General features: G+C 57.3%; 1 protein-coding gene across 5 annotated transcripts in view; it reads left to right on the forward strand.

Moving 5' to 3' along the window:
* RAPGEF3 (Rap guanine nucleotide exchange factor 3) overlaps positions 1 to 23,473 on the forward strand; it is a 29,473-nt gene continuing 6,000 nt past the window's right edge. Inside the window, exons 1-18 of one of the 5 annotated variants that reach the window (XM_088836952.1) lie at positions 1 to 149; positions 8,055 to 8,267; positions 13,789 to 13,842; positions 13,930 to 14,036; positions 14,233 to 14,354; positions 14,459 to 14,666; positions 15,233 to 15,317; positions 15,639 to 15,699; positions 15,786 to 15,862; positions 16,044 to 16,190; positions 16,684 to 16,796; positions 17,079 to 17,167; positions 17,471 to 17,549; positions 17,744 to 17,894; positions 17,974 to 18,056; positions 18,839 to 18,878; positions 21,576 to 21,657; positions 21,941 to 22,087. In XM_088836952.1, coding sequence (XP_088693078.1) covers positions 8,175 to 8,267; positions 13,789 to 13,842; positions 13,930 to 14,036; positions 14,233 to 14,354; positions 14,459 to 14,666; positions 15,233 to 15,317; positions 15,639 to 15,699; positions 15,786 to 15,862; positions 16,044 to 16,190; positions 16,684 to 16,796; positions 17,079 to 17,167; positions 17,471 to 17,549; positions 17,744 to 17,894; positions 17,974 to 18,056; positions 18,839 to 18,878; positions 21,576 to 21,657; positions 21,941 to 22,087 — 1,738 coding nt within the window. In that variant the 5' untranslated portion in view covers positions 1 to 149; positions 8,055 to 8,174. Of the gene's footprint in view, positions 150 to 6,504; positions 7,582 to 7,688; positions 8,268 to 13,788; positions 13,843 to 13,929; positions 14,037 to 14,232; positions 14,355 to 14,458; positions 14,667 to 15,232; positions 15,318 to 15,638; positions 15,700 to 15,785; positions 15,863 to 16,043; positions 16,191 to 16,683; positions 16,797 to 17,078; positions 17,168 to 17,470; positions 17,550 to 17,743; positions 17,895 to 17,973; positions 18,057 to 18,838; positions 18,879 to 21,575; positions 21,658 to 21,940; positions 22,088 to 23,473 lie in introns of those variants that run through there. The other 4 variants (XM_055395110.2, XR_008681793.2, XM_055395108.2 and 1 more) reach the window with 4 other exon arrangements.

Here is a 23,473-nt window from a genome sequence, read left to right on the forward strand (position 1 = left end):
AATGTGGAGTGGGAGGATGTGGGCACATGTGTGCGCTCACAGCCGCCGAGGCGTTTGGAAGGGCAACAGGGAGGAGCCTGGGCCCAGGCCCACTCGCCTCTCTTGTCCTCTGGTGACCTCCATCTCCTGACCTGAACCCTCAGTCACAGGTATGTCCTCCAATGCTCTTTTCCTTCCTGTTTCACTGTGGGGTTGTTGTTGGGTGAGTGGACAGAGAGAGATAAAGCTGGGTGTTAACTCCTGCAAGGCAAGAGCCTGAAGCCATGGGAAGAGAGAGACTACAAAGGCTGGAGGGGAGGGCACCAACTCTCCCTAAAGGACAGAGGCCGAGACAGGGATCAGTACACATTTGTCCCTTAGATTTGTGTTTAGGGATCGGATTTATGGAATGAGAAGGTCACCAGGAAGGCTCAATCAGTACACAGGAGTCTCCTCTGATCTAGCTGTAAAAGGCACTGGGTAAAGTTAAGGGACAAGAAAGAAGACCGTTCTGTGCTTAGTCTGGTGTGTGGGACCCACGGATAGCACCTTAGAGAGGTCTGAGGTACGAATCTGCAGGCGCTTCCGGGAGGAGGCAGAGGATGGGTGAGAAATAGACTGAGGCAGGGTGGGGAATGGGGGTGGGTCAAGAAGACTGGCTGGAAAGGGAGCGGAAGGGAAGACAGAGCTGCGGGAGACAGGAGGAAGGCGAAGGGACCCGCGGCAGGAGCGGGGCGGTGAGTTTACCTATTAACCCGGGAAAGCTCTTCTGAGGGCCTCTGTGGCTCCACCCTGGCTGTGCTACGCCAGGCGGCCTGGAGCAACGCGCGACCAGCTCCTGCCCGCCAAAGTCACTGCGAAGAAGCGACTTCTGTGCAGTTTCTCATCGGCAGTTGTGCTGAGTGCCAGGCCTGCGGCAGCGAGATGGGGCCCCACAGGAGGAACCGACATGGGCCGGTTCTGTGTGGGAGATGAGCCGCGCTGGGGCACAGCAGGGGAAAGACCCAAGCCCTAGGGGCTCCAGCAGCTGGGGCCTGGAGGGGCCTGCATGTGACAGCAGAATCCAGTCCTCTGTGGAATGAGAGGGGGAATGACAGGGGCAGGGATGGGGTGGGCACCATGCCCCCCTGCCGCGGGTTTAATAGGGGAGTCTGCTGCCTCTCCATTTCTCTGAAGGTGAAGCTCCTAGAGGAGGGGGTGCCGAGGCAAGAGCAGGAAGGACTTCCTGAGGCTTGGGGCGGGCCTGGGAGGAAGTCTGAGCAGCCGGTGGCCGCCCCTCCATCCTGGAGCCAGGACTGATCCCAGGAGGGGAGGGAGTGGCCTGCAGCCCCTTCTCTCAGTCAGACCTTCAGATGAAGGATGTCACCTCTCTTTTCTGTTTCCCTCTCTGGACCCCATCTTTGTAGCCTCCCTGGCCTTTCACTGTGTCCTGTCTGGACAGAGGAAATGGGCAGTGAGTCTGGTGCCAAGTCTTTGGGCTGTTCAGCTTCCTCTGGCCCCAGCTTTTCTGGAGTGGGATCTGGGGGCAGGGTTGGGGTCTGCTCTGATACTCGGAAGGGGCTTCTCTGCCTGACCTGTTTACCTGGTTACCCACAGCCTTGCTCTCTCCCTGGCCAGGGCTCTAGATCCAGACAGAACCCTCCCTGAGGCTCCGGCAGCACTCCTGCCATGTCTCTAAAACATGAGGGCCAAGTGGGTGCAGAGTTTGCGTCCTGAGCGAGGGTCCAGGGCCCAGGGTGGGTGGAAAATGGGAGCCCCTGAGATGAGGGTTTGGGGCGGGTGGGGGATGTTGGGAGGAGGCCAGGGGAGGAGGTAGTGAGGATAGTGAGCCCTAGGGAGAGGCAGGGAGTGGGGCGGGTTCAGGTAAAGGCAAGTGCAGACTAGACGCTCTAATAGGGGTGCAGGAGCAAGGACCAAGGAGAAGGCTCTGAGAGGAAGTGGTCATGACTAGGCTGGAGCCGCCGTTTCAAAGCACTGATCACTCAAGGGCAGATGCAGTGTCTTCTGGGTGTGTGTAACACACACACACCCGTGAGAAGAAGCAGCTGGAGGGGGACGGCACCTCCTGCACATTCAAACACCACCAAACTTGCCCGCTAGGCAGGCCTGTTCCCTCCCTGGAGCACAGCTCCAGACCTGCCCCTGCTTTCTTTTTCACACTCCCGGCCTCTCCTTGCCCTCTGGCCACCGCCGTCAGCACCACAGGCCTGTTCAGGTACTGTTTCCTTGCCCCCATCATGCACGGGTAGCTTGACCACCAGCCAGAAGAATGTACCTCCAGTTGAGTGTGGGGTCCCTGCTCTGGCCTCGGTCAGCTCCCACTGGCCCCCAGCTCGGTCCACCCTCGTAGACCTCTCTCCAGCTTGCTCCCTCTCTGGGAGAAGTGGGGGCCAGTCTCTCCTCTGCCCCTCACTCTACCACGGCCCTGAGCAGTTCAAGAGTGTCTGGCTGTGACCTGCTGGTCCTAGGAAGGTTTGGCTTGGGGCCCATCAGTGTTCCAGCTCCCTGCCTCAGTCCCCCACCCCAGGAATGGGGAGGGGAGGAGATGGGGGAACTGGACTGGAACCACCCTTGGGCTCAGGAGCCTGGCCAAGCGGACTTTCAGCCCTCCAGAGCTGGGCGGTGGAGCGCAGGTGAGGGGAGCTGGGCTCTGTCCATTGTCGATAAGCCACGGCCAAGGGAGAATGGCGGGGATGCTGAGGGAGGCTGCAGCAGGCTGAGGAACAGCCCGTACACCCTCTGGTCTCCAAGCTGGCCCTTTTCCATAGTCCCACAGGAGGCCTGTTAGCTACGATGCCCTCCAGCCTCCAACCTGAACCCTGCATCCTACCAACAATGTCAAAGGATGTAGCTGAGCCTTGTGAGCAAGGTCTGTAGCATAGGAGAAGGAAGAAAGAATAGGAGACAAGGAAGCAGCCAGGAGGGAGGGAGATGAAATAAAATGTCCTCAAAATGAACTGGAAGAGCAGCTGCTCTCCCTTCCGCCCTGCCCTTGGTACACGCCCACAGCTGGCCCCGGCTGACTCCCCCACAGACTTCATCTCATTTCCCCCCGGAATCATTAAGCACCCACTATATGCCAGACACTGCGCTGGGTAGAGGCCTGACCAGATGAGTGTGTTAGGGAGTTAGCAGAAAATCCCACTAGGCTCCATGGCCCTGGAGCCCAGTATCTGCCTGGTTTTAGATCCTCAGTTTACGGCAGAGTTCCTGACACTTACAATAAATGCTGCTGAAGAAATTAAAGATTCTTGTGGCATTGCATAGGAACGGCTGAGGAAGGCAAAGCTGAGAGTAGTGATCAGGGCTGTTCAGTCACTCAGTTGTGTCTGACTCTTCGTGACCCTGTGGACTGCAGCACACCGGCTTCCCCTGGCCTTCACTATCTCTCGGAGTTTGCTCAAACTCATGTCAGCTGAGTTGGTGATGCCATCCAACCATTTCATCCTCTGTCACCCCTTCTCCTCCTGCCCTCAATCTTTCCCAGCATCAGGGTCTTTTCTGATGAGTCAGCTCTTCACATCAGGTGATCAAAGTGTTGAAGCTTCCGCGTCAGGGATCAGGGAGGCAGCACCAAACTGTGGCTGAGCGTGGGCTCTGCAGTCAGACCAACTGGGCCTGGCATCACCGCCTACTGGCTCTGCGACCTTGGCCACATGACTTCACCTCTCTGTTCCTCAGGGTCTTCGCTTGTAAGAAGCGATTGTTCTGAGGATTGAAAGGTGATGTCTCTAAAGTAGGAAGCAGATTACCCTGCATACAGCAAGTGCTGGAAGAGACCATCATTGGACTAGAGCAGTTTCAGAGGGGATGGGGCATCACCAACTCTATGGACATAAGTTTGAGTAAGCTCCGGGAGTTGGTGATGGACAGGGAAGCCTGGCATGCTGCCGTCCACGTGGTTGCAAAGAGTCAGATATGACTGAGCTACTGAACTGAACTGGGGCATAACGGATGGATGCAAGAGGTTATCCACTGGTTGAATCAGCCCATATTAGAGGCTGACTGGATGTAGGAGAAGGAAGGATCGAGGTATGAGGTGCCCTGCTTAGGCAGTGGTGCGGGTCCTGGAGCAGGGAGCTGAGAGAGGCAGGGCGGGAAGAGGGGCAGCTAGGGTGGGAGGGCAGTTTTCCACTCATGTAGTGTGAAGATCCAGGAGGCCATGAGCTCCACCAGCATAGAGCTCAGCAGAGAGGCCTGGGTGAGGACTACAGCCCAGAGCCACAGCGGGCCGAGAAGCCCTCCTTACCCATCAACCCTCCTGGACTACTCCCTGGGAGCCTCTGCCTTCCTCTGCTACCAGTCTGAAAACAGGGAGGCAGGGTTCCAGGAGGCTCGTGTCCTGGCATAGAGCTCAGTGTGGAGGTGGATGGTGTCAAGGGGCCTGGCTGCTCAGCCTCCATCATCCGTCTGTCCCACTCCCCACCTCTGGAGCCTGTGCACCCAGCTGTGGGGGAAAGGATTCTGGATGTGGGTTTTGCCTTTGTGGGGGCTGTCAGTGTATTTGAGAGGCAGGACTGCAGAGAGGTACATAAAGCGCACAGACTTGTAAGTGCTTGGGGAGAATCACTCGGTGCTCCCCATCTCAGCTGTGAGATTTGGGGCACGTCAGTTACCCTTTCCATGTCTCCATCTCCTCATCTGCAAAACGGGATAACAATAGTACCTATCTGGTAGTCTGATGCTGGGAGGGGTTGGGGGCGGGAGGAGACGGGGACGACAGAGAATGAGATGGCTGGATGGCATCACCGACTCTGTGGACATGAGTTTGAGTGAACTCCGGGAGCTGGTGATGGACAGGGAGGCCTGGCGTGCTGTGATTCATGGGGTCGCGGAGAGTCGGACATGACTGAGCGACTGAACTGAACTGAACTGATAGGATTGTTGTGATGATTAAATCTGTGAATGGATAACAAGTGTCAAGAACAGAGCCTGGTGCATGCTAACTATTGTTATTATTTATCTGTCCTAACACACCTTTCAGGCATCTAAAGATAGCGGAGGGTGGAGGTTATACCGGGGCCTGGCAGGATCGTCCCCATGATGACTCACCGTCTAGCTTCAAGTGTCTTCCTCAGACACACTCCTTTAGACCCCTGCCCCCTCCAGGCCTCAGCCTCCATCAAAAGTCTACTGAGCATTCATTCCACCAACCAGTCCCAACCAGGAATCCTGAGAAGGCAACACCTACTCAATCATTTGCCTTGGTGGGAGGTGGGGGGCCCTGCTCTTCAGAGATAAAGAAACAAGGTCCCACTTGATGACTTCTTTGGATAGTGGCACCTTACCCCCCACCATATTCAGTTTCTCTTTCTGTAGCCCCCTCTCTTAGGCATGTAGTCTGGATCAGAAAATGAATATGATGGACACACAGTGCATCATAGCCTGGGGGTTAAGGGCAGCCAGGCCACCCAGGTTCAAGCCCCAGTTCTATCACTGAATAGCTGTGTGACCTTGGCAAGTTACTTAATACCTCTGAGCCTCATCTTCACCATCTTAGGTGGTAATGACAGTAGGACTAATTCATAGGCTGGCAGGCAGAAAATACCTGTGAACACCTGGAACAGTGCCAGGTGCTTATAGGCTATTGTGGTCTGCTGTGAGGGACGCAAGTGCCCTGCCTCACTCACTGGCTCCTTTTCCACCTGCCTAAAGTAGTGGCAGTATGAATAGGAAATCAGAGCCCCCTCTCTGACCGCAATCTCTGGAAACTCCCCTGCAGCAACTTCTAGACAGATCAATGGCACCAGCAACCTGAAATTTCAACTCACTTCCCAGCCCCACTCCCTCTCAACTCTCTTCCCCATGTGACCTCTGCCTGCTAATCCCTTAAACTGTTCTCCCTTCTTTAAAATTCCCTGAACTTGGGTGGCTGGGTTTGGGCTTGGGGCTAGAGTCATCTTTAGGCTCCCCTCCCAGGTGGCTCAGTGGTAAAGAATCTGCCTGCCAATGCAGGAGACTCATCTTTCATCCTGGGCTGGGAAGGTCCCCAGGAGGAGGAAATGGCAAACCCCCTCCAGTGTTCTTGTCTGGAAAATCCCAGGGACAGAGGAGCCTGGTGGGCTTTGCGTCCATGGGGTCGCAAAGAGACACGACTGAGCGACTGAGGACGCATACCTAACCTCGTCTTCCCTGAGGGAGCATTTAAAATTCCACCAACATTTCTCAAAGTGTGAACCCAGCAGACAACCTTAGAGTATTTGTTCAAAACAGATTTTCCATTTCATGCCAGCAAGACTGAATCTGAATTTAAGAGCCTGGAACTTACATTTGATAATCTCCTGGGAAGACTTTTAAAGACACATTGAAATTGAGGTTTTAATCACAATGAAAATCATCATCGGTGGAAGCAGCGGGCATGGTATGTTAGAGATGTGTCTTCCTCTGTCCAGGCAGGCTCAGCTGCAGCGGGAAAGGGACACTGATGGGGCAAAAAGAGGGTGCGTTCTAGAAAGCCGGGGGCGGGGCGCACGACTGCTTCCAAAACCCTCAGTGAAGAATGGGACCAGTTACGCCGCTGGCGCCGGTGGAGAGCTGACCCGGAGCCACTGTCTCTCCGCCGCCTCAGAAGCAGGAAAAGGGCGAGGAGGGGGCGCTGGGCCACCGACGCGGCGGTGGGCACTGAGGCCCAGCGAGGCGATGGCCCGCCACACACAGCCGGCCTGGGACTCCGGAGCCGGGTGGGGCGAGGCCTTCTAACGCCGCCGCCTCCCAGGGCTCGGCCCCGGCTGCAGCCCCCACCGTCCGCGAGCGCCGTCCTTCCACTCCCGCCTCAACTTCCCCACCCGCGCCGGGGGTGTGCGTGCGTGTGTAGGGCGGGGAGAAGGCGGCGGATGGGGTGCGCGCATGGGCGCGCCGCGGTGGGAGGCTGGGCAGCGGGATTCCCTCCGGGAGAATGGCCCAGTCCCTCCCCCAGCCTGTTCGAGACCCTGAACCGAGACAGGAGGCAGGGCGCCCCCGGCCGGGAAGCGGCCCCAGCCCGGATTTCCCTCCCGGGTGGGGCCGCAATGACTCACCCCCTGCCCCCTTCCCCCGTTTCCTTGTTTGCGTTTCTCTTCCCGGCCGCGTGGCGGCCCTACCCCGCAGCCCCGCCGCCGGGCACACACTCCCGCGGCGCTACGGCCCCCGGGGCTGCTCGAGGCCAAGGTTCCCGCCAGCCCCGGGCACCCTGCGCTCCGCCCCCTTCCCTCCCCAGCGCCGGGCGCGTCCTCCCGCCCGCTCCGGTCGGCCCGGGAGGGGAAGGGGGCGGGCCGCGCAGGGGGTGTGACAGCTCCCGCCCGGATCGGTGCCAGCGGCAGCCTCGCTCCAGCGCCCGGTGCCAGCTGGCTCTTTCGTTTGGGACGGAGGGGAGGCTCGGGGGTCCTTGTCGCTGGGGGCGGGGGTGACGTTGTCCCCCCACCAAGTCCCCAGTTCTCCCCCAACCCTAGAGGAGCCTTTCCACCCAGCCTGGCTGGGGCTGCCTTGGAAGTCTGCTCACTTCGCCTGGGACTTACAGGCCGGGGGCACACAGTGGCTCGTTGTGGGGCGGGCGGGTGCTCCCGTCACCCGCTGCCTTCTGCTAGAGCCTGCACGGCTGTGCGAGCTTGAAGGAGGAACATGAAGGTGGGTATGGTGGGGTGGGGGCAGAGGAGGAGGAGCAGGGGAGGAAGCTGACACGGTGGGGGAGTTGGGGTGGGAGACAGGGGCTTGGTCAAGGGTGGGGAAGGAGGAGAAAAGAAGGGCTTGAGCTGAAGCTGCGTTTCTCGGGGATCCAGGGAGTCCACAGCTCCATACTGGGAGTTGGTGGAGATCCCTGCAGGTCCATGGTCGGTGGGGTGGGGCAGAATTCCAAAGAAGAGCCTGATCTCTGGTACGCCGCCGCCGCCGGCTGGAGACCCCTAAGTGCGCCAGACCGGCAGGCCCCAGTGAAGGTCTTCCTGTCCCTCCCCCGGCTCCTGGCAGGGGCGCAGCACCTCCGCCTGACCAGTCCAGAGGATTCGAAGGAAGTGCTTCTGCCTGGGGTGGCCGGGCCGTGCTTTGGTCTAGCTGCCCAGGACCCAGCCTCATGGCTATCTGCCGTCTTCTTCCCATCACAGGTGGGCTGGCCAGGTGAGAGCCGCTGGCAGGTGGGCCTGGCTGTGGAGGGCAACTCGATTCTGGGAGCACCGCCGTTGGGAGCCCTCCCGGACGTGGTGCCGGAGGGGACGCTGCTCAACATGGTGCTCAGGAGGATGTACCGGTCCCGAAGCTGCTCCTACCAGCTGCTGCTCGAACACCAGCGCCCCAGCTGCATCCAGGGGCTGCGCTGGGTGAGTCCCATCCCCTTCCCCGGCCAGGGCCAGGCCCCCCTGGGTTGGAGGGGGGCCCCGACTGGGAGGGCGAGCATGCTGCTGGCAGTCTAGCTTGCTCTTCGGGCATGGGGGATACACCTGGGGTGGACAGCAAGTCAGGCAGCCTGGCTGCAGTGTGTGGGTGGCTCACACAACTGCACTGTGTATGTGTGTGGTGCCCAAGTCCCCCTATTCAGGCATGTGGTGAAGGCAAAAGAACTTGTCACTTCCGTGTGGCTTGAGTTAGGTGCTGGTGTGTTCTTCAGGTGGGGGTGGGAGAATGTATGAAATACAGGGGTCAGGTCAAGTGCTGGGGAGGTAAGCTTGGTACTATTCTTTAAACATCACCGTGGAAGCATTCTCCTTTAGTGAGGACTAAACTGTGTGGAGTCTGAGTCTTGATCTGGGGTGAAGTGGTCATGTGAACGTTGCTTGGCATCTGGCTTGGACGGGCTCAGGGGAGAACTATGAGAAGTTTGGAGGCTGTGAGATGAACGGAGCTCCCTTTGCCAATGAAGGACATCTCTGGAGCTGTAAGAATGAAGGAAAGAGAAGTGTGTGTGCTGGGGGGAGACGGTGGACGGTGGGCGGGATATGTTTGCAGGATCCAAAACAGCAGAGAAGCTCTCCCCAACCACCCAGACTTAATAGAGTTTCTTCACCTGAGCTCTGGTGTGTGTCTGTGACATGTGTGCAGGTAGGTGTGGGGAGGGCACAGGGGTGGAGTTGGATCAGGTGATAGAGTTGGGAGAACCCCTCTCTTAGGAGCAGATTCTTTTGAGTAGAATGACTACCACCTTCTGCCTCCTTCCTACCTCACCCATTTATATATTTACCAAATATAGCTATTTACATTTACCAAATGTACCAAAATATGAAGCTGAGTTAAGAAAACCAAGGCCCACCAAGATGATGGGGTCCCCATTGCAATGGGAAGTGAGAGGAGAACCTCGGAGTCAGTCCCCAGCTGCCCTCCACTCCCTCCCTCCCTGGGTCTTCCTGAGAAGGGGCCTCATGGGCCTGGGTCCTGCTCCAGATGGCACTCAGGATGGGGCAGGGGAGCCAGGATCTTTCTGGGCTTAGCTGTCTGTCCCTCCCATCCCCACCCCAGGTCACTGGCAGTAGCTACTGCTTGGAGCCAGTGGGCTGGAACCCTCCCTCCCTTCTTCCCTCCCAGGCTATAATTACTTGTGCATTTCCTGTCCCTTTCCTAGCTTGTAGAGGCTAGGTGGGGAGTGGGGGGAAGGTCAGGGGCCAGGACAATGAGGTCACTGGAGGATCCCCTGGGACCCAAAGTAAGGGAGAGAGTGGAGGAGGCTGCCAGGCCTCCTCCTGACTCCCTCAGTCCCAGAATTGAAGGGCTGGTGTGCAAGGGGAGGCCAGAAGGGTGTGGGTGAGGATCAGTGGAGTGAGAGATGGGGTCAGAGGCACAGAAACAAGGCCCCTCCCCGACCAGGTGTGAGTGCACGAATTGATGATTAGAGGGAACTTGGATTTTTAGGGCTCGAGGCAGGGGCGACATCCTCTCCTGAGGACCGTCTCTGGGGAGTAGGGGTGAGGTGGTTTCAGCCCATTGTGTCTGTGTTTAAGAGACTCTGGGTCCCTGTGATGCTATTAATTCTCACCTCTGGGATGATGCCTTTGGCCGAGGGAGCTCGTGTGAGGGAACAAGTGTCCTGCGGGAGTGTGCACACACAGGGCGATGGGCAGATGTTGTAAGGAGGTGGAGCCCAGTGTCCCAGGAGGACAGTGCTGGGAGTTACCCAGGCCATGGCCACCTTTAGAAAACTGAGGGGGAAATCCATCAACCTCCTGAGGTCTGAAAAGAGCACTTCCTGTTCCCATTAGACCAGAACAAGAGAAAAATTAAAGCAGGTTACAGCAGGAGACCCTGAGGTTTGATACAGAAAGGACTTAAATACCATGGCAAAGCTGATGCTGGAATAGGATGGAAGAACGTCTTCTTTGATAAACATTAGGGGTACATGAGATCTTATCTGATGTCTGGGAGCCAACACAGAAACCAATCTATCTAGAGGTAGGGGTAAGGTCAGGATGACCTCTGGTGGGTCCCCTGAGCTTAGAGAACCCTGAGATGCTACTCTTTGAGTGAGTGTTTTGGGAGAGGTGGCTCTGTTCTCTAACTCAGAAAACATGCTTTCATTCAACCTGTCCAAATGATGGAAGTAGCTAGTGTTTGTGTAGTATTTATATCTGAAGTGCTATTATGAGCTTTAATCACATCAAATCATCTCACAGAAGCCCTGAGAGATAGCTGCTAATGCCATCACTTCATTTTAGAGATGCAAAAGCAGAAGCGTAGAGAGGCTAAGTGACAGTCTAGGGTTGCACAGCTGCTAAGGGACAAGCTAGGCTTGGGTCTGAGACAATCTGGCCAGAGTTCAAGTTTGTGGTGTATATTCTCTTGCTACAGAAGGTACCACTGACACTCCGGAACCTCACCCTGCCTCATACATCCTTTCCCAGTCCCATCACACATAGCCCTGGCCTGAGACCCTAGCCATGGCCTAAGGGAACTGGTCTGACGGGTCCCCATGTGGCTGTCTGGCTCTGTGCCTGCCCCTCCAGTGTGACTCTGACACTCAGTGACAGGGAGGGGGGTGGGGCAAGCCATGACCCTGTGCAGGGAAACTAACTAGGACCTCTTCTTCCACCCTGAGCCCTTCCTGTCCAAACCTGATAGGAGGTGGTGGGTGAGGGCCTCCACCCCTACCCATACCAGCCACTGCTTTCCAGCTGAGACGCCCCTGAGCTGACAATCAGGGTCATCAGATCAGGTACAGCATCAGTCAAAGTACAGCATTTCTTGCACCATGTCCAGGTGATAACTGCCCATCATGAAAGAAGAGTTATATTAAGTTACCATTGAGTAAGTAGTTACTGCAAAGCAGGCATAGCTTTGAATGCTCCATATTATTAATTAACTCATTTGATCCTCAAAATTACCCTATGGGATAGGTACTATTGCCACCAACCCCATGTTATAGATGAGGAAGCTGAAGCAGCCCAGGGTCACACAACAAACTGGTAGTGGGGAGCCAAGATTTGAACCCAGGCACCTGACTCCAGAGCCCACACACCTGACCGCAGCCCCTGAATAGCACCCCCACCTTGATCCCAGGAGGTCCCCATACACAGGAACATGGCAGGGGTTCGGAGGGACTGTGATGACACACATGGAACTTCGTCTAACCCAGGATTTTTCAAACTTCCTGCCCGTGGAACATTTCTGAAGACAGAATTTACCACCTCTGCGTCCATGGCACACAGTGGGGGAGGCCCAGAACCATGGAGGTGCCATGGTAGATGATAGGGCTTAGTGGCTAAGATCATGGGCTTTGGAATCAGATGGGCACAGGGTGAATTCTGGTGCCCCTATTTACCAGCTTGAAAAGGGCAGGTTACATAACCTCTGTGCCTCCTTTTTCCTAGCCAGGAAATAGGAGACAAACATCTACTTCTGGATCAGTGTTGATAACAATTATTCAGTAGGATCTTACATTTCTAAGCAGTTGTGTGACTCTGGGCAAGTTACTTCATTTCTCTGGGCTCCTGCTGCTTTCCTTGGGAAAATAAGAGGGATGCCTTCAGGTCTCTTCCTCAGCTCTGATGGGCCAGCGTTCCAGCTCTGAGCCTCCTGCACATCCCCTGGGGCAGGACAGGAAATGGTTGAAGCGAGGCCCGCGGATCTGAGATCTGAGTGTTGACCAGCCTGGCCACATTAATGGGCACCTCCCCTCCTGATGTGCCCTCCAGGGTCAGAATAATACCAGGAAGGGAGTGTGTGCAGGAGCCTGGGTCCTGGGCACCGAGGGGCGTTGGGGGGACTGGGGCCACCTGGGTACTCTGACACGAACAACAACAAGTCATTAGCACTTGGCACTGTTTGTTCCAACACAGGAGGCTGGCCGGGCAGCATTCCTGCCCTTGCTCCCTCCTCGACTCCTCCTTCTCTTTTCCTGTCCTATCGCTGAGTCTCCAGGGCCATGTCTGGCACAAGGATGAGCCCCAAGACTAGGGTAAGGATACTTTTGAGACACCTAGCAACTTCCGCTCGGCGTTGGGCCAGGCGCCTATGCATGTCGGACCTCAGGCTTCTGCCCGGCACACAGTGGGAAGATGCAGGGACCAGGGGAGAGGGCTCTGGCCCCAGGCCAGGTCCTCTTCAGGCCCTGAGTGCTGATAGGGAGGCATCAGAGAGAAGGAAGGGGAGGGAGAGGAAACAGGCAGGTGTACTGGGTGGGGTGAGACCAAGAATGTGAACACTTCTGGTAGGAGCTTGAGTTTACCCCTGGCTGTCTGGCTCTGTGTCTGATTTACCAGGGCACATCACCTCTAGAGTTTTGTTTCTTGATAAGTCAAGGAGGACTGACCTTGCCTGCTCTGCCTACTTCCTGTCTGATCCTATTCTCTATGAAGTCAGATGAAATCACAAGAAAGACATGCTGTATGAACTGTCCAGTGCCTGCCTTTGGGAGGGCTCCTAGAGGGTAGGGCATCCTGCTCAGGGGTGTTCACAAATTCCAGTTCTCGGTTGGTAGGAGGAGAGGAGCATGAGAGGCTTTTATGGCCAACATCCCAGGGCGAACAGGCCTGCGAGTCCTGGATGGCCCGATGGATGCCAAGGGCAGGGAAACCTCTTTCACCAGTGATTCTACATAAACCCCGTTTCCGGAGCCATCCCATGTGTTGCCACACCTGACTCACGTTTGCAGGGTTAGGGACTAGCAGCAGCATCTCGGAGAATAAAGGGCCTTCCAGCAGGCAGCCCGCCCTGTGCCTCACGGATGAGTAATGACAGCTAACGTGTACACACAACATGCCAGTCAGTGCTTTACACATTTGATCTCTAGTCACTCGCAGAGTCCCTTCCAAAGCTTGAGTTGTTATTATGAATGTTTTATAGATTTATAGGCAGGGAGAGATTAAATCATATATTCAGAGTTGCATAAGAGCAGGGACTGGAATCCAGGAGTTGGCTCCAGGGCTTGTGTCTTTAACTACCAGGCTGCACCGAGGCCCACAGAAGGCAGGAGGTTTGTCTGTAGTCCTGTGACTGGGTACCGACCCTGGCTCAGCATCAGGCCATGGGTCTCCGGACCTCTTGAGCTGCTTACTTCCTGGCCTTCTTATCTCATGTCCGCGTGCTCCCCCAGGTCCACTGTGCCCCTCCCCTACACCCTGAATTACCTGGATGCCTGGGCACACTGGGCCCTGAGGAAGCAGAGCCTGGACCTTATCCCGGGGGATGCGCTGATGGAGTCATGAAGGAAGACACGGTTCTAGTAATAGGGCTGCAGGGTGGCGATGAGGCGGGTGGCTGGCATATGGGGGGTTACCCAGTGAGTATTTGTTGAACCGTTAGCTAAATGAATGCCTGGAGTCAAGAACTGGGCCGGGGCTGGGAGTCGTGGTGGAGGGGCCCGAGAGCTGGGTTTCAAGGCCTGGCACTAACGCTCAGACTCCCCACTGCCCTCAGACGCCACTCACCAGCAGTGAGGAGTCCCTGGATTTCAGCGTGAGCCTGGAGCAGGTAGGGGTCCTGAGGGGCAGGGCTGGGAGGGGGCCCGCACACCTGGACTCAGGGCTTGAGCCAGCTAGCTGCGCCTCCCTCCTCCAGGCCTCCACGGAGCGGGTGCTCAGGGCTGGAAAGCAGCTGCATCGACACCTCCTGGCCAACTGCCCCAGCCTCATCCGAGACAGAAAGTACCACCTCCGGCTGCACCGGTGAGCAGCGGCCCTGGCTGCCTCCTCGCCCGGCTCCCCACCACCCCCAGCAGGTTTCTCTCCTCACTCTGTCCAGGCTCTGGACCCAGCCTTGCTGCCAGCTCTGGAAGGTGCCATTCGGATGGAGTTCCTTCCTCCCCTCTCTCCCTCCTGCCATCTGATCTCCTTTCCCTGCCCTGTCCCCTTCTCCTCCCAGGCAGTGCTGCTCTGGCCGGGAGCTGGTGGATGGGATCCTGGCCCTGGGGCTGGGCGTCCACTCCCGGAGCCAAGCCGTGGGTATCTGCCAGGTGCTCCTGGATGAAGGCGCCCTCTGCCATGGTGAGCCTCAGCCCCGGGTGGGTGGGCACCCAGTGCCAGGCAGTCCTGGGGAGCAGGCCTGTGCTGGGCATCTCAGTGGAAGCCTCATACCTACGTGGCCTCAGTTTCCTCTTCTCCCCCTCGCCTGGGCCTCTGCCCCGCAGTGAAACACGACTGGGCCTTCCAGGACCGAGACACCCAATTCTACCGTTTCCCTGGGCCGGAGCCAGAGCCCGTGGGCATCCATGAGCTGGAGGAGGAGCTGGTGGAGGCTCTGGCCCTGTTGTCCCAGCGGGGACCTGATGCCCTGCTCACGGTGGCGCTTCGAAAGCCGTAAGTGGGCAAAACCCCGCTCTCAGATTCTGTAGTTTCCCCTCTGAGGGGGAGTGAGCCCCGACTTCTTGTGGAGGGATAGGACTCTGGCTGGACCCGAGGCCTGAGCTCTGGTCTGCACCTGCCACAGACATGCTGTGTGATCTCGAACCCTCCTGCCCACTCTGAACCTGGTCCTTCCTCTGTAACTGAGGCTGTGGGGCCTGTGGCCTCCAGTGACCCTGCCCCCTCTGAGCAGCATCCGTGGCCAAGATAATCGTGCCAGGTCTGGGTTCAAATTCCAGTTCCACTGGCTACTAGCTCTGTGTCCTTGGGTCTCTGCTGGCCAGCTTCCTCTTTGTCAAAGGATAACGATAGCCCACATCATGGGGTTGTTGTGAGGGTGGAATGAAGTCATATGTAAAGTGCTTGGCCCAGTGTCTGGCACATGGTGTGCTCCCATCAAAGGCTGGCCCGTTATGGAGAAACAGCCAGCGCTGGGGCCCCGGCCGGCCCGGCTGAGTGGGCGCTGTGGCTCCCCACACCTGGCTTGTTCATCACTTCTTCTTGGCCTCCTGTGCCTGCAGCCCTGGTCAGCGTACAGACGAGGAGCTGGACCTCATCTTTGAGGAGCTGCTGCACGTCAAGGCCGTGGCCCACCTCTCCAACTCGGTCAGCCCCTGGCCCCGCCCCACCCTGCCCTCCCCCAAACCTCCCTCCCTGTGCCCCTGCCAGGCCAGAAGACACGCCCCTCCCCTTCCACCTGTGGCCTGGATACTTCAGTCTGATGTCTTGTCCCTGGCATGGCATCCTTGTCTGAAGGTCCTTCTGGCTCTCTTTGCCCATTTCTTCCCCTGCTTTGTCTCCTGCTGAATCCCAGGTCACCTGACCTCATCACAGCTCTGTCCCCCGAGCATGCGTGGCTTTGAACCTAACCTCCTCACCCCCTCGTCCCTGGACTCGCCTCTCTGACTCTCGTCCCCCTGCCTACAGGTGAAGCGGGAACTGGCTGCAGTCCTGCTCTTTGAACCGCACAGCAAGGCAGGAACTGTGTGTAAGTCCTGCCTGGACGTGGGCAGGGGCCACAGGGAAGAAGCAATGGGTGCCGGGGGCATGTCTAATTTGCGCTGCTTCTCTCAGTGTTCAGCCAGGGGGACAAGGGCACCTCGTGGTACATTATCTGGAAGGGATCGGTCAACGTGGTGACCCATGGCAAGGTGAGTCTTCCCCCCATGCCCAGCCCCTGGGGCGGAGCTGGTCTCTGCTCCTTGTCCTTGTGGGCAGTGCCTTTCATGGACCCAAGGCTTCCAGTCTCTCAGGTTTCCTCCTGCTTTGGTGGCTCTGGGTCTGTCCCGGTGAGGTCTGGGGGGCTGGGCTGTAACTCGGGCCTGGCTGCAGGGCCTAGTGACCACCCTGCACGAGGGAGACGACTTTGGACAGCTGGCTCTGGTGAACGATGCACCCCGGGCAGCCACCATCATTCTGGGAGAGGACAACTGTCATTTTCTTCGCGTGGACAAGCAGGACTTCAACCGTATCATCAAGGTGCCGCTGCTGGGGGTGGGGAGGGCAGGGACATGTGTCTGGAGAAGTGGTGTGGGGCAAGGAGTAGGGACCAGATGGAGACTTTAAGTGGTAGGGAGAGGTTGGAGGTGGAAACCTTAGGGATGATGGCTGGAGGAGGGAGCCCAACTCTGGGTGTGTGAGGAGGTTCAGTGAGCCCTGGGAGCCCTGGCTCCGGTGGGAGACCAGGGGTGAGGTTACAGAGGGGTGGGGGTCCAGGGTGCAGGGGGAGGCAGCATAATGGGGAGTGGGATCCAGAGAAGGAGCACTGGGAGGGATGGGGTGGAGGAGGGGCTCAGGCGGGGTGATAGGCAGCAGTGAGGGACAAATCTAAGTTCGTGGGCGTTGACTGGGGGGGAGAAGGGTTGCGGGTCCTTGTGGAAGCCTTGTGGGGCTCCGAGTTTGGAATGGGGGAGGCAGAGGGAGAGGCCCTAGAATGGTGTGTATTGAGCACTGGGTGTGGCTTGTTCTCCAGGATGTGGAAGCAAAGACCATGAGGCTGGAAGAACATGGCAAAGTGGTGTTAGTGCTGGAGAGAACCTCTCAGGGCACTGGCCCTTCTCGTCCCCCAACCCCAGGCAGGAATCGGTAACACACCCGCCACGCTACCTCTCCATACCAGCTCTCTTGCCCACCTTCTTGCCTGTTTCCCGGGCTTTACTCCCTTCTCTGTGTCATACACCTGCCCGCTGCGGGTGGAGAGGCTTCCAGGGATTAAGATGCATCCCCCGAGTTAGTCCCCGTCCACCACACTGGGTGGGGAGAGGGCTGGCAAATAGGGGTGAGTGATATGATTGATTCTTGATGTCTGCCCCAGCTGCGGGAGGGGGAGTCGGGGCTCGAGTGCTATGGACCGGCTGTTTCTGCCAGGTACACGGTGATGTCTGGCACCCCAGAGAAGATCCTAGAACTTCTGTTGGAGGCCATGCGGCCTGACTCCAGTGCTCATGACCCAACAGGTAGGGGCGGGAGACACCCTGCCTGCCTTCTGACTCAGAGGGTGGTCAGCACCACCTGGGAGAGGGCCAGGCACCCCGCATCTGACCTCATCGGGTGCTCGATTGGTCTCTTTGATCAGCTGGCCGCAAGTGTTCGTTCCTGTGTTCTTGGCTTGTGCAGGAAGTGCTGTGACAGGGACCGGCTGTCGCTGCTCCCTGGCCCGTGGCGGGGTTGGTAAAAGGGATGCCCTGGTTGTGCATGTTCTTGAGCTCAGGAGACTCGACTGCTGAGTCCCTCACCTGTCCCCTGCCCCTGCCTTACAGAGACATTCCTCAGTGACTTCCTCCTGACCCACAGTGTCTTCATGCCCACTGCCCAGCTCTGTGCTGCCCTCCTGCACCAATATCCTTCCAGCCCTGGGGGTGAGGATGGTGTGTGGAGCCGGGAGGAGGGATCCCCCGAAGCATGGCTGTGCTGAACCCTCCAGGCCCAGCCCATTCATGGGCTCCGGGTGTCCTGCCCTTCCTGGGCCTGTTCCTGAGGGTGGTGGGTGGTCCTATTGGATGGACACTGTGGTTCCCTTGACTGGGACCCACCTTCCACGCGGAGCCTGCGGGGGGCAGCGAGCAGGAGCGCAGCTCCTACGTCTGCAACAAGAGGCAGCAGATCCTGCGGCTGGTCAGTCAGTGGGTGACCCTGTACGGCCCTACGCTCCGCACCGACCCTGTGGCCACCAGCTTCCTCAAGGTACCTGGGAGCCAGGAGGGGCTGGGCCGGGTTGCCCGGGGTGGACATGGGGATCTCAGTGAATCTTGGCTTCCCCCAGAAACTGTCGGACCTGGTGAGCAGGGACGCCCGGCTTAGCAACCTGCTGCGGGAGCAGTGGCCAGAGAGGCGGCGACACCACAGGTGATGCTTTGGCTCAAGTGAGCTTGTCACGGGCGGGCGGGACAGGCTGTGTGGCAGGAGCTGGGAGCACTGCCTTGAGAGGCAAACACGTGGCTTAAATCCAGCCTGCACCCCTGCAGCTGTGCCGCCCTGAGCCCGTTACCCCACCCCCACCCCTAGCCCCACCCCTAGCCCCACCCCCTGGGCTTCTGCTGCTTCTGTAAAACCCTGTGCTCACTTGTCTAGTCCTGCTCATCTCGGTGAGTGTTCTCACCAGTCCCTTGCTGCGCACCCTCCCGTCACGCGTCCGTCCATGCTCAGGCAGCCCACAGTCATTCGTGTGTCATCCTCCCACTGCCCCTCCCACTGCCCCGCACACCTGCTCTGCTCACTGGCTCCTATTTATTGCTGAGCGCCCTTGGTGCCAGCTCCCTCCTGCTTCACCCAATTCCCCAGCCTTTACCTCGTGCTCCCAGACCTTCCCGCCCTCCCAGGCCTCCCGTGGGGGCAGCTGGGCTACAGAGAGAGCTCACATGTGGCCTCCTGACCTGACACCACACCGAGTCCCTTTCTCCCTTGAGCTCCTTCCCTCCCCTGCTGGCCTGGGGAAATCGTAGGATCCAGGGGCTGGATTTCAAGTCATGCCCGTTCTGGGTCATCCTTTCCAAGTCTGCCAACCTCTGAGCCTCTGGTGACAGTGGAGGGAATCCAGAGCCTGGTACCCTTCTGCTCTTGAGCCTGCATCGTCCTGCCTACTTGGGGATCCTGCCCCCAATCTCACCCCCCTCTCACTTGCTCTACAGGTTGGAGAACGGCTGTGGGAACGCATCTCCTCAGATGAAGGTATCCGACCTGAGTGGGCTCCTCACGCCTCTGCCGGGCCCCTGCTTTCCCCCTCCTCCAAGGACCTCCAGGCCCCTCTACATGGGAAGATCCCCCCCAAACACAGGCACATCCTTGGTCTGGGATAGGTGATCATGGAGCTCGGGCTGTGTGTGACACTGGGGCTGGGCCTTGCAGGAGACAGAGGTCTAAGGTCACTCCCCCCAACCCCTACAAGGGGTTTTATTCCATCTGGTCATGCTCACATGCGAGCTAAGTTGCTTCAGTTGTATCCAACTTTTGTGACTCCATGGACTGTAGCCCATCAGGCTTCTGTGTCCATGGGATTCACCAGGCAAGAATACTGGAGTGGGTTGCTATGCCCTCCTACAGGGGATCTTCCTGGAGATCTTCTCTGACCCAGGGATCGAACCCACATCTCTTATGTCTCCTGCATTGGCAGGCGGGTTCTTTACCACTAGCACCACCTGGGAAGCCCACTCATGCTCACAGCTCGAGCCAGTTAGCAGTTCCCGCCTGGCAGGTGAGGGGTGCTGCCTGGAGGCATCTCTGAAACCCCAGGGGTCCTGGGGGCCAGTGCCATCCTCAGCAGTGGGCTGGGAGAGGAAACTGGGAGGAGGAGTCCTGACTGGAGTGAGATTTGAAGAATGGGGTGGGGAGGGCTGGGAAGGTAGGTTGGGGCCGCCTGTGGAGACTCACAGTGAGAATCAAACCCAAATGCCGTATCTGGGCCTGCTGGGCCCAGCTGCCTCTCCCACCTCATCCCGCCCCCTTCCCCCTCTGACTCCTTTTCTGCTGAAGGTGAAGCTCCCTCCCTCCTCCATCTCCTGCCCCCACCTGCCGGCCCCTCCCATCTCCCTGTGAGAGCCCCTCCCCGACGGGCTCCCGTCCAGGTGTCCTCAGTGGTTTTCCTCAAAGCCTTGTCCCAGTGGAATTGTTTTCTTTGTTTAGTTGTCTCCTTGCTAATTGTTTGCTGGTGTCTCTCGTGGCCCACTAGAATGCTGGCTCCATCCCTGAGGAGCCTTGATGTTTTGCTGCTGGTGCTCAGTGAAGAGCAGGCAGCATGCCTTAGGTGCCAGGGGTGCGGTAGGGGGTTGGGAGAGCCACCCACAGGGAAGTGGGGGACAGCTGCAGAGCAACCTCCTGCTGAATAAGGACAAAGATGGGGTCTCTGGAGGCAGGAAGGAAAGGGCTGAAAAGGAAAGGGTCGGGGTCGGGGAGAAGTGACTGCTGGAACTGAGAGATGCAGGGAGTGAGGGTGGAGGAAGAGGCTGCAGGCAGGTGTGGGGAAGGAAGCCCACCTCCTGATGGAGCCCCGGAGGGGCCAGAGCAGGTGGGGCCCTGTGGGCCATGGAAAGGGGCCTGGCCTTTGTCCTTTGAGCACTGCGGGCCATTGGAGGTGTTTGAGCCCAGGATTGACAAGATGGGATTTGTATATTGAATAGGTCAGCTGGGGAGCCTGAGCTTTATCCAGCAGACAATGGTGGCCTGGACGCGTGATAGAAGCTTAATCTGGCTCTGGTCAGGCAGATGGGAGTGGGAGGGAGGGAAGCACCCTAGAGGCAAGGCTGGCGGAGAATAGTTGCACTGTTGTAGCAGATAAGGTGTGAGGCGATACAGGCTGGCGGATCTGGGGATGGCTTGGGCTGCAGAAGGGGGACACAGAGACCCCGGAACTAGGCGATACTCTGGGGAATTGGGGGAGGGGAGCAGGGGGAGCAGGAGCCTTGAACCCAGGGGAATGGGCCGAAGAGTAGCCTGGGAGGCGGGAGGGATGAGGGGATCTGAGGAGTGTGTCGAGTTTGGGGTGATGGAGCAGATATGGAAGATCCTGGAGGCATTTGAGACCAAGGTCTGCAAGAGAATTCAGTGCCCAGTGGTATGATTTTAACAGTCTTCCATATGCTGTGGGCAGGGAGAAGGGGGGCATTGGTACATGATGCTAGGAGGAGCTCTGAGGGGAGTGCAGAGATTTGGAAATCCAGGGAAGAACCATGGACTAAGGTCTAAACCTCATCAGCCACCTTCAGAGTTGGGAGGAGGAAAATAGTACAAAATCTGGAAAGAGCAGTCGGTGGGCAGAGGAGCTGTGTGAGGGAAGCCTTTGGGCAGTGGGGGCCCCCCAAGAGCCCACTGTGGTGGGGCCTTGGAGGAAGGGTTATGGGGCAGCTGGCACAGTTGAGTGTTGGTGGACAAGAGCACGGGGGAGTGGGGGGCATGTTTAGGATTTCCGCTGGGCCACTTCGCAGCTGTGCTGCTTTGGGAATGTTACTTAACCTCTCTGAGCCCTCAATGATTTTATCTGTAAAATGGGGATAGTAATATTTTGTCAAAGGGCTTTTCTGCATATTTAGATACTTAAAATAAGCATGTAGAAAATAGCAAATGGTAGCTGAAGGAGGAAAAGACCAGGATCAACAGCTGCCTTATGTTCCTATTAGAGAGGCTCTGGACCCACTTGGCAGAGGGGCTAAAATACATACAGAGGGGCACAGACTCATTCTGAGCTCTGCTCTGTCTCCCCCGGGAGCCTCAGTCCCCAGGTTCCCAGTGCCTTACCTGTCCCGGGGTTGCGGGACAAGCAGATCCCTTAGGTGGTGTGTGAGATGTGCGGGACCCATGCTCCGGGTGACAGGCCCCTCCCCATTCCCGCATGCTCTCCTGTGTCCTCTGGTCCTTACTTCCTTTCCTTCTCAGGCCCGGAATGTACCTGTTTGGCTCCCCAGCCAGGACGAGCCTCTCCCCAGCAGCAACTGTGCCATCAGAGTTGGGGACAAAGGTTGGTGATCTGAGTCAGCCCAGGGTAGAGCCTGAACCCTGCTCTCACCACCCTTGACTTCGGGGTGCCTGGCCCAGGATGGCACTTTGTGCTCCTGGGGGGTCTCTGGTTCAGGCTTCCCCGCTGCTCACCTCAGGGCCTCCCGCCTGCCTGCCCAGGCTTCTCCTTAGTGCCATTGCCCCCTCCTTGGGACCCTCCCTTGCTGCAGCCACTGCCTTCTCCCTGCTGGGGCGGGGAGGCCAGGCGGCTCCCTCCCACAGTTCAGCCCCATCTTCCTCTGCAGTCCCCTATGACATCTGCCGGCCAGACCACTCCGTGCTAACCCTGCAGCTGCCTGTGACGGCCTCCGTGAGAGAGGTGATGGCAGCGTTGGCCCAGGAGGACAGCTGGACTAAGGGGCAGGTGCTGGTGAAGGTCAACTCGGCAGGTGGTGAGTTGTGTCTCTGGGTAGTGTGGTCCCAAGGGAGGGGGGCCCCTCAGAGCTATGCCCACCCCCTGAATTAATATCATCTCCATCTTTGTCAATGTTAATGGTAGTTAGCATTTATGGGAGGCTTATTACATCTCTTCAACGTGCTTTGCATGTCATGCTGAAAAGCATGAACTCTGAAGCCTGCTGATAGCATTTGAGCCCAGCCCTCTGGCTCCCTTCTCTCTGTCCCCCAGCAGGATGCTTAATCTCTCTGTGTTCCATTTCATCATCTATAAAATGGGGATGAAAAGAGTGCCTGTTTGTGAGGGTTAAATGAGCTAATCTATAAGTGTTTAGGATGATGTTTGACAGCTATTCACAGATATTAGCTACTATTTCATTATTATCATTTGTTGGTTAGTTGCTAAGTCATGTACGACTCTTTGTGACCCCATGGACTGTAGCCCACCAGGCTCCTCTGTCTGTGGGATTTCCCAGGCAAGAATACTGGAATGGGTTGCTATTTCCTGCTGCAGGTGATGGGCACAGACCCAGGGATCGAACCTGCGTCTCCTGCTTGGCAGGTGGATTCTTTACCACTGAGCCACCAGGGATGCCCGGCATTATTATCATGCTTACGTATTTATTTAATCCTAATAGCAATCTTATGAGATAGGTACTTTTATCCTATTTTCAGAAAAGGAAACTGAAGCTCAAATCCATTCAGTGATCTTTCCCAGGCTCACCCCTTGAGTGCGTAGACAGACTTTGAATTTACGTAGTTGCTCATTTAGTCCATCAACATCTTTGAGGGTCATCTATGGGCCAGCAGCATGTTAGGAGGCAGAGGTACCGTGGCAGATAAGATGAGCAGCTTTATGGTTAAGAGCCTAGACTGTGGACTCCCTGACCCGAGTTGCAGTCCCAGACCCATTGCTTACTGACTATATGACCCTGCCCGATTTGTTTGACCTCTGTGAGCTTCCATTTCCTTGTCTGTTGAAGGACACTGTGACTACCTATCACCTAGGACTGCTGTGGCTCTCAAATGAGCTACTATGTTTGAAGCTCTGAGCATGGGACCCGGCATAAAGTTGGTGCTCAGAGTATGGCAGCAGGAGGATTATTAAGACCTGCCTTGAGACAATTTGGGACATTAAAAACCACTGTTATCCATGAAAGACACAGCATGGGTATGACAGCTGAAACCCAGGGTAAGCAGCTGGTCATCCAGAGAATAATGGCAAGGAGTGGCCGGGAGACCAGCAGTTTCCTTCCTTCAGGAAGGAGAGATGATGAGGACAGGTGCCTGTGTGCTCCTTTGGGAAGCACTGCCCTCTGGTGGCCACTTGGCATGTTGCAGTTGTCCAAAGCCAGTGTTAATTGAGACCCTACATGCCGTGC

Source organism: Moschus berezovskii, chromosome 6, assembly GCF_049115385.1.
Source record: "Moschus berezovskii isolate FMDL1 chromosome 6, NW_MosBer_1.0, whole genome shotgun sequence".
Taxonomy (NCBI): domain Eukaryota; kingdom Metazoa; phylum Chordata; class Mammalia; order Artiodactyla; family Moschidae; genus Moschus; species Moschus berezovskii.